Genomic DNA, 12647 nt, shown 5'->3' with positions numbered 1-12647 from the left:
GGTTTCGACATCGTGCGGGTCGGGGGCGGAGGAAAATTTTGGGGGTGAACGAAGCGGCGGCAGCCTGTTTCGTCAACTAAACGAAGCCATTTTAAGGAATTCGGCCACTGACGCCGCCCCTGCCTTCGTAAGATACGAGCGCTGCACACACACACACACACACACACTCGAAGGCACACGACACAGGGCACAGGATGTTAGTCAGGCTTTCAAGTAGGCCACGCAGGCTTACAAGTAGGCCACGGACGGAAGGAAGGTAGGGAGCGCCACCGGCACCGCTGCTCCTGCTGCCAACTGCTCAGTCGCCGCTCTACTCTACTCGCAGCTCCACTCACCGCTCCGCCGGCCGCCCGCCGGCCGCCCGCCCGCCTTCCTGCAAATGCGGTGCGATGCGCGCATACACATGGCGGCATCAGCTGTGGGCTGCAGTGGTCACAGGCACCTAAGGCAAGGTCGAAGCTGCAAAGTCTTGTGCCCGATCCCTTGCAACTCAAAAATTCAACCCCACACACCTTCTTCGCGCCGGGGGCCTCCGCGCCGGGGCCCTCCGCACCGGGGCCCTCCGCTGCTTGTGGGGGCGCTTGTGGCCGCATCCCGAAAATCATCACGATGGGCTCCTGAGTCCTGAAACCCGGCTGGCCCCGATGGGGGCTTCCTCACCAGACCACCCCTGACACAAATGCAAGTAGGTTATCGACATTCTCACTCAGGGGGGATTTCGATCCAAAGCTCCAGACCCCACCCTGCAAAATCCCCCAACCGCCCCTAACCGATGACCGACTGTGCCGTACCGTACACCCCTTAAATCCGCTCTGTTTTCTTCCAGGATGCTAGCCAAATAAATCTCCAGAATTATCAACAGGCCATCGCCCCCAAACACTGCGTGAACCCTGTATTCAATCTCCCTCTCCGGCATCAAGACCTCAAGGCCCAGGTGCGGCACTATGGCAACCGAAGGCTCAACAGCGGCCAAGCCTTACGTGCGGCCCTCCCTCAACCTCCCCAGACTTACTGCACCCTGCTGCACCACAACCAGTGACAAGATATTTTTTGAGATATTCCCTCGCATGGGAAAAGTGGGCTGCGCCCACATCACGTCTCTAGTCTGAGGCCGCAAGCGTCTACCTCATCTCCCGGACATAGCTGGGGCCGGTTCGTACAGGCACGACCCGCCATGCATCCAGCTGCGTCCAGCTATCAAGCAAAAGCACAGCCAGCAATCAACCAAACAGCAGGAAACCCTCGAGCCACCACACTCCTCACTGCTGCGGCCTACCACGTACTGTGTGGTGCTATGCTCGCCAGCAAAGACCCTAACCAGACACCGGCCGGCCGCAACCTGTGCGCTGGCGCCGCTTTTTGGGCGACGCCGTGCTGTCCTCCTCCACGTGGCCTTGTTCGCCCCCTCCGCTACGCACATGCACGCCGCAACTGCTGGGCCCAGGGCCGCTGCCGCCAGGCCCTGTGCCGCTGCTGCTGCTGCTGCCGCCGCTGTTGCTGCCCCTGGTGGGGCCAGGCCATACTTCTGCGCCTCGGGCTATTTTACCTGCAACCTCGCGACAGTCCATTGTCCATTGCGCGCGAGGTCGCTTCTCGCTCCGCCTGAGTTTTTATACTAATACGTGGCCTTCGACAACCACAACCAGTGAAAATCAAGATTACTATTGGCGCACTCCTTCGCAGTTCCGTGCTTAGCCCGGCTTCCAACCACATGCCCATCTGCTTTGGGCTTGGGGCACAGCAACTCCCGCACAGCCAATTGGCAATTACGGCATTCCAGCGGCAGCATCACACTCCGCTGGTGGTGTCCAGCTGCTTGAGCCTTTCTTGCACGCTGCCGAGCCCTGGCTGCCGCACTGACAGCGCCTGCAGGCACGCCCGAGCCGCCGCCTTGTTCCCCGCCTTCTCGTACGAATCCGAAAGCACCAGCAGCAGGTCATCCAGGCTGGCATCACCTGGAAAGCAGAGAACAGAAGCAGTGCAGAGAGAACAGCATGTAAATAACCAGGAAAGTATCATTGCCCTCTGAAACCAGCCCATGCGGTATCAGCTACCATGGTCCTCACCCTGGTCAGTTTGTGTAGCTTCCGTGCTTGCGGTTTGCTTGGGCTCCATCAGCACCGCCACCTGGTAGACTCCCAGCTGTGTGGCGGCATGGCTGAGCCAGTACAGCAGTACCGCGTGCGGCTGCTGCAGCGCCGCAATGTACAGCGGGATGGCGCACAGCTTGAGCGCCACGTTGATGCCAGGCGAGGACCCTGGCCGGTGGCGTTACAAGCAGTAGTGGGGGTTACACAAGGCCCAAGTGCTCGTCCGCTATGCACCTGTGGGAGGCACGAGTCCATTCCCTGGGCGGCAGCCGCTGCGCTCACCTCCCCTGGAGCGGTCTACTGCGGAGGCGTACAGCAGCATAAGGCCCAGTGGAAGGATCGCCCCTGCCGTGCCGTATGGCGTGGAGAGCGTCTGCAGGTACACCGGCGGCGCGGTCAGGTCCGTGAAGTACAGAGCACCCTCGCTGGTCAGGCCTGGCCACAGGCTGTCGCACATGCGACGCAGCGCCAGCGTCAGCGAGATGACGATAGGCATCTGCAACCAGGCACATGAGTGGCATGCAGTCAGGGTTAGTAACTGATTGAGTTAAAGGCGAGCGAATCGGGTTTATTGTGCTATAACGCTTTTTTAGACTGCTACGGACCAGCACATGGACCACGAAACTACCTGAAAGGTACATGATTGTGGGGCCCGAGGCCCCGAGCGCGCACCTGCACAGCGCCGTTGGCCACGTACCAGCTCAGCGACGGCGCATTGCTCCCCTTGTGCAAATGGGCCACCACGTGCCGCACCAGTTCCATCCGCCCCAGGGCACGAGCGCCATCAACAACAGCGGCGTTGCGCTTTCTGCCAGTGCTATGCGGGCTACTTCCACTGCTGCTAGCACTGGTTTCGCCGGCCACCGCACTGCCCTCCGAGACTGACGCTGACCCTGCAGACTCCCCACGCTGTCGGCGCTCCGTCGCCTCGGCCTCAGCCACCGCGTCACCAACTTCGCGGGACAAGCCGAAGGCGCGATGCAGCAGAGCCAGGTACGATGACGCCGCGTAGGCGCGCAAGCTGAGCGGCATGAGCATGGTGCGAACGCCCACCGTGGCCACTGGGATGGCTGCCCACCAGGGCAAGCCGGTGCTTGCATGCGCCACCTCCCACAGTTGCACGCCCAGCTGCGTAGGGCTTAAGATCATCGCCAACCCGTCCTCCAGTGACGAGTGCGCCACCGCGTTGAAGGCATCTGCCGCCTGAGGCTGAACCTGAAGCACGCCAGTATCTGGAGATGATGTGCTGCTAATGCCCCTGTTGGAGGGCAGTCCGCGAAAACGGGTTTGGGGAGGCGGCGATGCGTGTGGCAACCGGCGCCACTGGCTGCCAAAGCGCACCATTCTGGGTGCAACACCCATGTACAGAGCTCCTGCTACCCCCGTGTCACAGAGACACGTACTCACCTGAAACAAAGAACGCCCCAGGGGCCTAGCCCAGTGCACGCGGCGGCAGCATCTCGTTTTGATGCTGCGGACACCGAGCGACTCAGCAACCGTGTCACCAAGCCTCCGCAGCGTTGCATTTGATGCCTCTTGCGTCAGATGGTATCACAATTCGATCCCGGGCAGAGATGTAAGGAGGGAAGCTTTTGCTCGTTTGTCAATTGCATACGTGCCCAAAATACTTATGGAGAACTGTCATCAAACGATTCTTCAGGTGCACGGGTCCTGAGGGCGCAGTCTCGTTTCAGCGCATTTCCCGGGATGGGGTCTACCCACCGGTAATTCTCTGTTTCCTCTGCTTCAACAAAGTGAACAAATTTATCGAACATAAATTACTACATAGCGTCATAAGCGAAATAAGCGTCATAAGCGAAATAAGCGCAGTAGCCTGGACTCTGACTGAGTCTCTTCTCGGTGTTTTTGTTCTTTCTCCTTTAAGCTGACATATATCTGCCTACAGCGATACAGGCCGTAAATAAGCTTCGGCGCGGAAGCGGCACGGAGCGATCGGTGAACCACTTCAGCCCAGCGTACTGCCTTCTGCCGGACAATAACAAAATCCAGGATGTTGGGCACAAGGTAAGCGGATGCAGAAGGCCAAATGGCGGGCGAGGCCAGAAGTTGCGCGAATACCTGGGCCCAGAATGTCTGCTGACCTGGAACACATCCTGCTGCCTGACAAACACAGCAGGGACAGGAGAGGCCTGTCGAGGGTAAGTTTGTGTGCAGTTACGGCTTGTAACGCCCGCTTTGCACTGGAGTGACGGGGCCGTGGGGTTTCTGTGGAGCGCTGCTGTCTGTTCCTGCTGCACGGGTCATGAGCGGCCGCCGGCACGCCGGCTGTGGCCGTGGGTAGGGTACGCGAGGGTAGGGCAACACCGCACCCGACGTGCCAGTGCAACATGTCAATACCCTGGCGCACATGTGTGGCTGCAGGATAAGGTGGACATCGAGTCGATGGAGCAAGAGAATGATAGGGAGCTGGACCACCTTGCGGACCGCGTGGCTCTGCTGAAGAATGTGCGTTGGGTTTTTCGCTCAAATGCATCCACGTTGCGAGCACCCCCAGCTGCCTACTTCATGTAGTGGCCGTGCTGAGTGCTGCCCACCTGCGGCAGTAGGTGTGGTGCGGTTGCCGGTGAACCTTTTCGCTCGGCTTTGTCGTATGCAGGTAACACACGGGATCAACAAGGAGGTAAACGACCAGCACAAGCTGCTTGAGAACATGGTACGCAATCGCAATCTGCGACTAGTTAGTGCTAAATGCGCCTGGACTTGGCGATTGACTGGGCGCAGCTTGTCGGGGCCTCACAAATGCGCCAGCCATATGCTGACATGCCCCGGTTGGGAAAACAATGTTTGCACAGGACGGGAGCTTCGCGTCAGTTGGTGGGTTAATGTCGGCAGTCACGGACAAGTTCCGAGCGGTGAGTCATATGAAAATATATGGGGCTCGACAAGAAGCAGGCATGTACACATTAAAGGCACCATAGACCGCCGGCAATGCACGTGTTTGGCTGTAACCCATCGGCAGCATGTGCGCTTCAGCCCATACTGGATGGTACATAACCATCCCACGTCTGACAGGTGTACAACGACAAGGCGAACAAGCGGCTCATCTACGGCGCTGTTGCTGTTGCAGCAGGCCTCTTCCTTGTGTGGTACTTCATGCTGCGCTAAGAATTTCCGTAATGTGAGGTGCTTTGCGGAAACCGGGCTGACGGGTGGGTTGTGGGAGGGACTACCGGGCGAGCGCCATACACGGCCAGTTTGCCACATAGCAACCGGCCTAACATCACTGTGGTGTGGCGTGGGTGGGTTGGCTGCCTAGCAGCATCGGCACGTCAAGTGCAGGGCCTGCAAGCTTCCCAAGTGTACCCCTAGTTGCAAAGGAAGATGATGGTGTACAGGCACGCTGTATGATATACGGTAAATGACTGTTTTGTTACGAGTGGGACCTGCTGACGAAGTTTACAATATAGCAAGGCGCACAGGGTGTTCGGTACACGCGCGATAGAAGCACGGCGTTTGACAGAAGCACGGTATGTGCGCGGGGGATCGGCCGTGGCATAGACTGCAGCACGCAGTGCAACCATGCAGTACAACCCTGGTAAAGTCCATGCATTGATGGACCGGGCTGTCCTTTGTTGTAAGGTCGCATTCGATTATGGCCGCACGCGTGTCGCTAGAAGACCGAAGCCCTACCTGCACATGTAGATCTGGACGCCTGTATGCGGGGCCCTAGGGTTCATGGCGTGCAGTCCAAGGTAAAGTACAGACCGCACAACAGCCATTGTACGCTAACGCCTATACATACGGGAGGGTGGGCTGAGACAGTTTGTGCTTTACCGTATGATGCGGCCAGCTTGCTTACGCACGGCAGAGGCAAATTCCTGTTACAGACGGGGCAGAGCCAGGGGCGAATCCCTACGGATTCGCGCATGCTCCTTGTTCGCATGGCATCCCCTCTACTATCTTGCAACCGGCGCCTCAAGCCTTAAGCACGGCAGGAATGCCCCCGAGGGGCTGCGAACAACACCGCTGCTATTGCCTCATGCAGGAGGCTACCCAGTTCAGGGCAGGGGAGGTTCAGTGCAGTTCAGGCCTAAAGTTGTCCCTTTCACCCGAATGTTCCTTGCACCCGTACCACACTTCATACTTTATTAGCAAACTACCAGCCTGCCAGCCAGTCAGCGTTGTTTCGGTACAGTACCTCCAGTATTGTACCAGCCACGCAATCTGGCCTTGACGCCAGGGCTTGCATCTTAAAGGGTTAGGCCGCCGCCGCTGGCGAGAAGGCCCCTAGCCACGTTCTCGTCCACGTCATCCAGGGGCCCCAAAATGCCTGGTTTCGAGCGTTTGGGGATGCTCCGCCCCCCTCCCAAAAACCCCCGGGAAGGGGTATTTGGCGCAATTCGGCGACCAAGTGCAGCCCCACGCTGCGAGAATGCACCCCCGGAAATGCCCAATCCTTTTCAACCGAGGGCCGGCATTGGGGCCCGTTTCTTGCCGTTCCCAGAAGATGCAAGCCCTGCTTAACGGTGCAAATTGAATGTTCGGTCTGGTAATACGCTGCACACCAGGGGAGGCTGCACACTACGGGACTATGCCAACTTTGATGATCATTGATATCGTGCAGTGTTTGCGGGATTTTGAGGTCCACCTGTTTTGCGATGCGGGGCGTTCCGCCGCCGCCGAAACACTTCCTGCGCCACTGCCCACCCCAGCCAGGGTGGGTGGTAATGCAGCTGCCCTGGGAGTCGTGTAGGCATATTGCCCTGACGATGGGGCATCCATGGCTCCCGCACCAAACAATGTGTTTCCGCACGGTTGAGTTGTTACACAGCGACTCAGGATCAACGCGGGGAGGCAAGCACCTCGTCGCCACCTGTCCTGAAGCGTGGTTCCGGTGATGTGCATGCGGTACCTCACATTCGACAAATAATCAGTTGCCCTCATCCATGACATGGCTCGGCGTCCTCGGGTGCTGGGACTGTCCCCTCTGTAACATCCGCATTCATGACATGTAGTCTTCACTCTGCTGCAAAATGGGCAAAAACACCTGTGTCTTGCACAAAAGTATACTTCGTCTCTACGGCCAGGCCGCCACTCATCGGCCTACTTATCACGCACTTCGTCGACATCCCTCTAACGCAAATGAACGATCTGCGCCATCTAAAATAAAAGGATACGCAGCACGCAGCACGAGCGCGTGTGCCCGATACGGTGGGGTGACACAGTACATGCCCATCAATAAACGCGAACAAAATTGTTGATTGTATTGACCGCTCTATTAGCCCGGTCAACCCGCGTACTATTTGCTCATCCCGATCCGATAGGCAATACACATTCATACAAGCAGCGCATAGCTTATAGTCACACAAAGTGCGCGCATGTAGCTGGCTTGTCCTCTAGCTAACACTCCCAAAGCTTCACAAAGGCCCTGCTTGCCTGGACCTGTGCACACGAAGTAAGCCCTACCACTCCAAATCTTTGCTCCTGTGGTCTGGCTCATCCCTACCTGGGATCTTGTAGCTGCACATCATCTCAGTAGTCTTCAACAACCCCTTCCACATACGTTCCATCACATGTACAGCTTTTCGGCCTGACAGCCCAACAGCAGCCCAACACGAACCAAACTATTACATCTGATACACCCCCGCCCACCCCCGTACAGTAATCTAGTGCCCCCAGGGCACAACACCAGGTGCAGGGCGCGTGCTAGCCTGACCATCCTCCTATGCCTCCCTGTAGCTCACCAGCGGCGGGGCACGCGGCTCATGGGCACAGGGCCACGAGGCATGGCCGCCAGCGGGTGCACCGCGCGGGCCTGGCTGCCAGCAGATGCGGCTTGCTGTGGCTGTGCCTGCGTCGTCGGCGGCTGCTTGGGATCCTTGGCAGGTGGCTGCGGTGTGTCTGCGCCACCATCAGATCGTGCAGCTCGACCGAGCAACAGCCCAGCGCCCGCAACCTTGACCACCTTGACAATGAGCCGGCCAAGGCCACCGCGAGCGCGGCGCCCGTTCTTGGGCGACAGCGAGCCGTCCGTACCAGGACCGCCGTTGTTGCTGCTGCGCGGCGTGTAGCTCAGGCCCTTGCTCGCTCCGTCCGAGGGCAGCGGCAGCGGGTGGGACGCCAGCAGGCTGCTGCTCTCAGACAGGCTGCGCTGCAGCTGGGAGCCCGTGCCGTTAAACGCGCTGCACACAACCGAGCGGTTGCGTGCAAGAAGCATCTCCCACGGCCACATCGCACGCCACAGCACACGCGAAGCCACGCGCAACTTGGTCGCGCAGCTGCAACCCACCGTGCAGGCCACTTTGCCCAGTGCGCCCAGCGCGCGCCGCGACCATACGGCCGTGGCAAACAGCCCGGCTCGCAGTCCGCCGAGGGAACAAACGAATAGGCCAGTGGCGTTGGCCCACAGGCTCATGAGCGTGCTGAGCACCGACAGCACTGCAGCGCGGCCGCCACGCCAGGCGCCCATGTAGCCGCGGTACATGAGCACATAGGGGCTCCCCAGACGCAGCCTCAGGCGGCCACGACCAGCGTCCATGGCGTCGATGCACGACGCGGCGTCCGTGTCGGCCGCTGCGGCAGCTGCGCGCGCCTGAGCACCAGCGGCGTTCATTGCCTCGCCCAGCGAATCAAGCGCGGCGCGCTCCGGCAGCGGCTGCTCCAGACTGCCGTGCACCTTGGTCAGCAGGTAGTCGCGGAAGGCCGCCTGCATGGAAGGTAAGCACAGACGGTAAGCACAGGTTTGAGTTCGGATCACACCGCCCTTCCCTGCACATGCGGAGGCCCCAGTTCAGACCCACCTCGGCCTTCTGCACCATGGGCCACAGCGCACGCCGAATGCCCATGTTGGCGATGCCCGAAGGCAGGCAGGGGTCCTCAAAGTACACGTTGACCTGCGCGTGGGAATCCCATGACAAGTGAAGCAATGCACCATGCCAGTGGCTTTCGTGCTAAGCTACAGAGCAAATTTTGGAGGTCTACCGTTACTCACCACCTCCACGGCCGGACTCGCGGGGTCAAAGACGCCCTTGCTTGAACTGCAAATGTAATGAGAAAGCGGGTGTCATGTAAGTACCCGCAGAAGCCTCCAAACCGATTGGCGCCAAACCAAACAAGGCCAAGAACGACCGCCTTAGCCGACCCAGATGGGACTTACCGAATAACGTAGCCTGAGACGAAGTCCGTGACCCGCACGGTGCGACCGCCAGCGACACCAGCTGGTGGAACCGCAACACAAGCCCGTGAGATGCAGTAGCTACCGCCATCGTCGGGCTTGGCCCAGCATCTGCAGGCGTAGTTGCCACGCGCTAGTGAGCGGTCTGCCATCTGGGTTGAAGCTGGGCGATATCAATCTGTTGGCACGAAGCAGCACTAATGCATCCGAACGCACCGGCGCACGTAGGTGTACTCGCGGGATGCCATGGGTGGCGGGAACTTGGTGCGCGCGTACATGTACGCCGACCTGTAGGGCCAAAGGAACCGTGAGGACACCGGCCTGCAAATGGCGACTCGGATCGAGCGCTCTCGGCAAGGCCCACATTCATCAATCACAAGACCGCCAGACCCAGTACACACCTGCCGCCTGCAGCCTTCGCCTCCGCCATCGCCGGGGTCATGACTGGCGGGCCGCTCGCCTGCCCAGCAGCCGCCGCAGCCGCCTCCGACGGCGGGGCAATGGGCAGCTGGCACGCCATGCTCTCGTCCCACACGCGCCGGAAGTCCAGATCATAGGTGAAGCCGGTAATCTGAGCTACCGTGGCCGTCTCGTACAGGGTCTTCGACTTGTAGATGAACAGGCCCTTGCGCAGATAGCGCCGCCATACAAAGTAATGAAGGCCAGGCTTGTGCTCCTCCACAACCATCTCCCAGCCCTGGCGGTACGCGTCGTTGCGGTCAAAGGGACCGAACAGGCTCTCCTCGCCCGGGCCCACCGCACTGGCACCGCCCTGCTGCGACAGCGCCAGCTCAGACGACGCCTCACCGATAGTGGCGCCGAACTGGGGAGTATTGGCCAAGGAAGGCAGTGGCAGCCTGGTCAGCCTGTGTAAGTTTACCATCAAGAAAGCGCTGCCCCTTGAGCTGCAGCCCCGCTTGCCAAAGCAGTCCCCAACCGGCACCCATGTATCCTCACCTGCAGAAGGTGCATGTCCGTCACCACCTGGCGCACCCCTTCATAGCCCGGCTCCGTCATTTCGTGCGGTAGGCAGTCCACCGCAAGAAAGCCGTTGTGCATGAGGATCTCCAGCCGCTTGCCGGTGGCTGTGGAGGCGATTTCCAAGCAACGGACATGTTTAGGCGGTGCCAAGCCAGGTGCGTGGTAAAGATAGTACCCCAAAACGCTATGAACGCGCGTGTGGTCTCACCTACAGAACTCAAACTCGATTCCGAGGGTGCGATGCCAGGCAGGTGCTGGCCCGACTCGATTCGACGCATGCTTGGCTTCCAACTGCCCTTCCTCTGGAGAGCCCCGCCCAGCCGCCGCCCGCCACCACCGCCAGGGTTCTGTTGCGCAGCGCGGATGATCGAGTCCATAGACAGCCGCGAAGACAGCACATCCTGCGGGTGATGACCACAGCAGGACGCCGCCTTTGCTACAGCAATCCGGTGGCTTGGTTACCTTCGGCCACGATTCACAGCAGCACAGTGAGTGCACCAGTGCTGCACGCACCTCAGACTTTGCGGAGGACCGGCTTCCCACGCTGCGCTTTCGAGTTAATGTGCTAGCCCCAGTGCCGGTTTCGCGGCCGCATAGCCGCCTTGCTTGCGCGCGACCCTCCGCCAGGACGCGGCGCAGCTTCCGCCAGAAGCCGCCTCCGACGGCCCGCGCTTGGCCGCGCTCCTCGCCTTGCCGGCCCAGGTGGATGAAGTGGGATCCTGGGCCACACGCGCGCGTGGAGTCCTGAGCACTGGCTGCTGTATTAGCAAGTCCGCCTGCCGCCCAGGGCATGAAGGGGTGAGACGGGGCGTTAGCAAGCACGAAGGCCAGTCGGCGCCGGCTGTCGCGCTTTTGCGGCCATATCAGCACAATTCCATTGGACAGCAGCTCGTTGCAAAATAGTATCTCGGATTTAGCTGCCGAAGCTGGCCCAACGACGACTGTTCCAGCGAGGACAGCCGACGTCACCCAGGCGGGGAGCCCTTTCCCGTTCTCCCCTGCTCTCACCACTCGGCGACGGTCGACGCTGAATGGACAACGCGGGATAGAGAATAAGACCTACAAGCGCTACCACGTACGTAGATGCTGGCACCTGCGCGCCGCGCGCCGAAGTTTTAGCCAGGTTCGAGCGAGGAAGGCGAAGGGACTCCCGACGCTGCCAGGACGCTTACCTGGCTCAAAGAGTCAACGAACGTGCCCGCGATGGCGGCCCAGGAAGCCACGCTGCGCGCCAAGGGCCAAGCACATCATCGCAGCACTTTTAGCCGACGCACGCCCCACGCTGCGGATTGCTTAAATCAGGTCACCGCACTCATGCATTCGCACCTTGAGCTGCACGCAGCGCTTACTCCCAGAACCAGCGCAAGCACAGCAGCAAGTCCCGCCAGCCGGGAGCCGCTGAGCCCCTCACGCCAGCCGCTTTGAAGCTCAGGTTGAGTCATCATAAGCACCTAGCGAGTCACATGAGCTCAAAGCGGTATCTAGAAGCGGCGCGGGTTCGTTCCAGCTCGGGGGAGCGGTTCATATGCTTCACCTCATACGTGTTGCGCTGTGATGAATTGTCTTTGTTTAGGTACTGGTACTATCTGGAGGAGACATACAGTAAAGGCGATGAAAAGGTCTGCCATCGTGGCAGCTGATGGTGGCCGATTCTTGGAGAACAGCAGCACTTATTTTGCTTGCAGTTGAAATGCCTTTCAAGGTCAAGCACATTAATGTGTTTTCAGAAATGCATGTCGCGTTTTCGGATACGCCCCGCGCCCCCCCCCCCCCCCCCCCGATCCCCCCGCCAGTCCACAGCACCTGTTACCCCGCGGCATTTTCGCAACCCGCCGGCATCCGCTGGCAACACCTTCACCGTCACACACCTTCACCCCGCCACCGTGCCCTCCACTTGGAGTATCTCGATGACAACGTGGAATTGTCGACGGGGGGCCAGCTCGAGGTTCCTCCTGACCTCCTTCCAAGTGACGGAATGCGCACCGTCCGAAACCAACCTGGAGACACCAGCGTTAGCGCCACCAGCGCCCAGCAGCACATGGGGAGGGAGGGAGGGAGGGAGGGAGGGAGGGAGGGAGGGAGGGAGGGATGGAGGGATGGAGGGACGGATCAAGAGGCTTCGGTCACACGCGCAGGGTTGCGTACTTCGTAGTACGCGTACTATGTACTACGTACTGTACGCTGCCCTCGTCGGCTAGTACGTTGGAAAATACGTTGTGCTGGGGAAACCAGCGGGGTGGGCCGTGACAGCGCCGTGGCGGGCGAGGGGCGCGAGGGGTGCTGGAAAGGATGTCCGTCGAGGTTCGCGAACCATGACTGCCCTCCGCACTGCAGCTGTGTTTTCTTAAATTAATATGAGTACAATAAGTTGAAGGAAACTACGCTTTAAGACTATGGCCGCGCAAATCCAAATTCACACCGATTCGGGCATGGTGCGGGCA

The 12647-nt window shown here is 59.8% G+C and overlaps 3 protein-coding genes across 3 annotated transcripts; 1 reads left to right on the top strand and 2 right to left on the bottom strand.

Annotated features, from left to right (window-relative positions):
- Positions 1-216: 216 nt before the first annotated feature.
- CHLRE_03g198150v5 (uncharacterized protein) lies at positions 217-3697 on the bottom strand. Its single transcript, XM_001693106.3, has 5 exons — positions 3498-3697; positions 2763-3348; positions 2373-2586; positions 2067-2258; positions 217-1955 (listed from the first exon to the last, which is right to left on the bottom strand). Exons 1-5 carry the CDS (start codon positions 3614-3616, stop codon positions 1789-1791), a joined length of 1278 nt encoding a protein of 425 aa, XP_001693158.2. The 5' UTR covers positions 3617-3697; the 3' UTR covers positions 217-1788.
- A 120-nt stretch (positions 3698-3817) lies between these two features.
- On the top strand, positions 3818-5701 carry CHLRE_03g198100v5 (uncharacterized protein). Its single transcript, XM_001693249.2, has 6 exons — positions 3818-4115; positions 4225-4249; positions 4473-4556; positions 4708-4764; positions 4904-4963; positions 5124-5701. The coding sequence occupies exons 3-6, from the start codon at positions 4494-4496 to the stop codon at positions 5214-5216; spliced, it is 273 nt and encodes a 90-aa protein (XP_001693301.2). The 5' UTR covers positions 3818-4115; positions 4225-4249; positions 4473-4493; the 3' UTR covers positions 5217-5701.
- A 1161-nt stretch (positions 5702-6862) lies between these two features.
- Positions 6863-11770, bottom strand: CHLRE_03g198050v5 (uncharacterized protein). The gene is made up of 12 exons (XM_001693103.2): positions 11533-11770; positions 11379-11430; positions 11215-11299; positions 10720-10982; positions 10415-10607; positions 10183-10310; positions 9627-10048; positions 9442-9513; positions 9208-9336; positions 9043-9088; positions 8852-8944; positions 6863-8757 (listed from the first exon to the last, which is right to left on the bottom strand). Exons 1-12 carry the CDS (start codon positions 11649-11651, stop codon positions 7792-7794), a joined length of 2568 nt encoding a protein of 855 aa, XP_001693155.2. The 5' UTR covers positions 11652-11770; the 3' UTR covers positions 6863-7791.
- Between the last annotated feature and the right edge of the window lie 877 nt (positions 11771-12647).

This window comes from Chlamydomonas reinhardtii, chromosome 3, assembly GCF_000002595.2.
Source record: "Chlamydomonas reinhardtii strain CC-503 cw92 mt+ chromosome 3, whole genome shotgun sequence".
NCBI lineage: Eukaryota > Viridiplantae > Chlorophyta > Chlorophyceae > Chlamydomonadales > Chlamydomonadaceae > Chlamydomonas > Chlamydomonas reinhardtii.
This window is presented reverse-complemented; position numbering and strand designations above follow the sequence as displayed.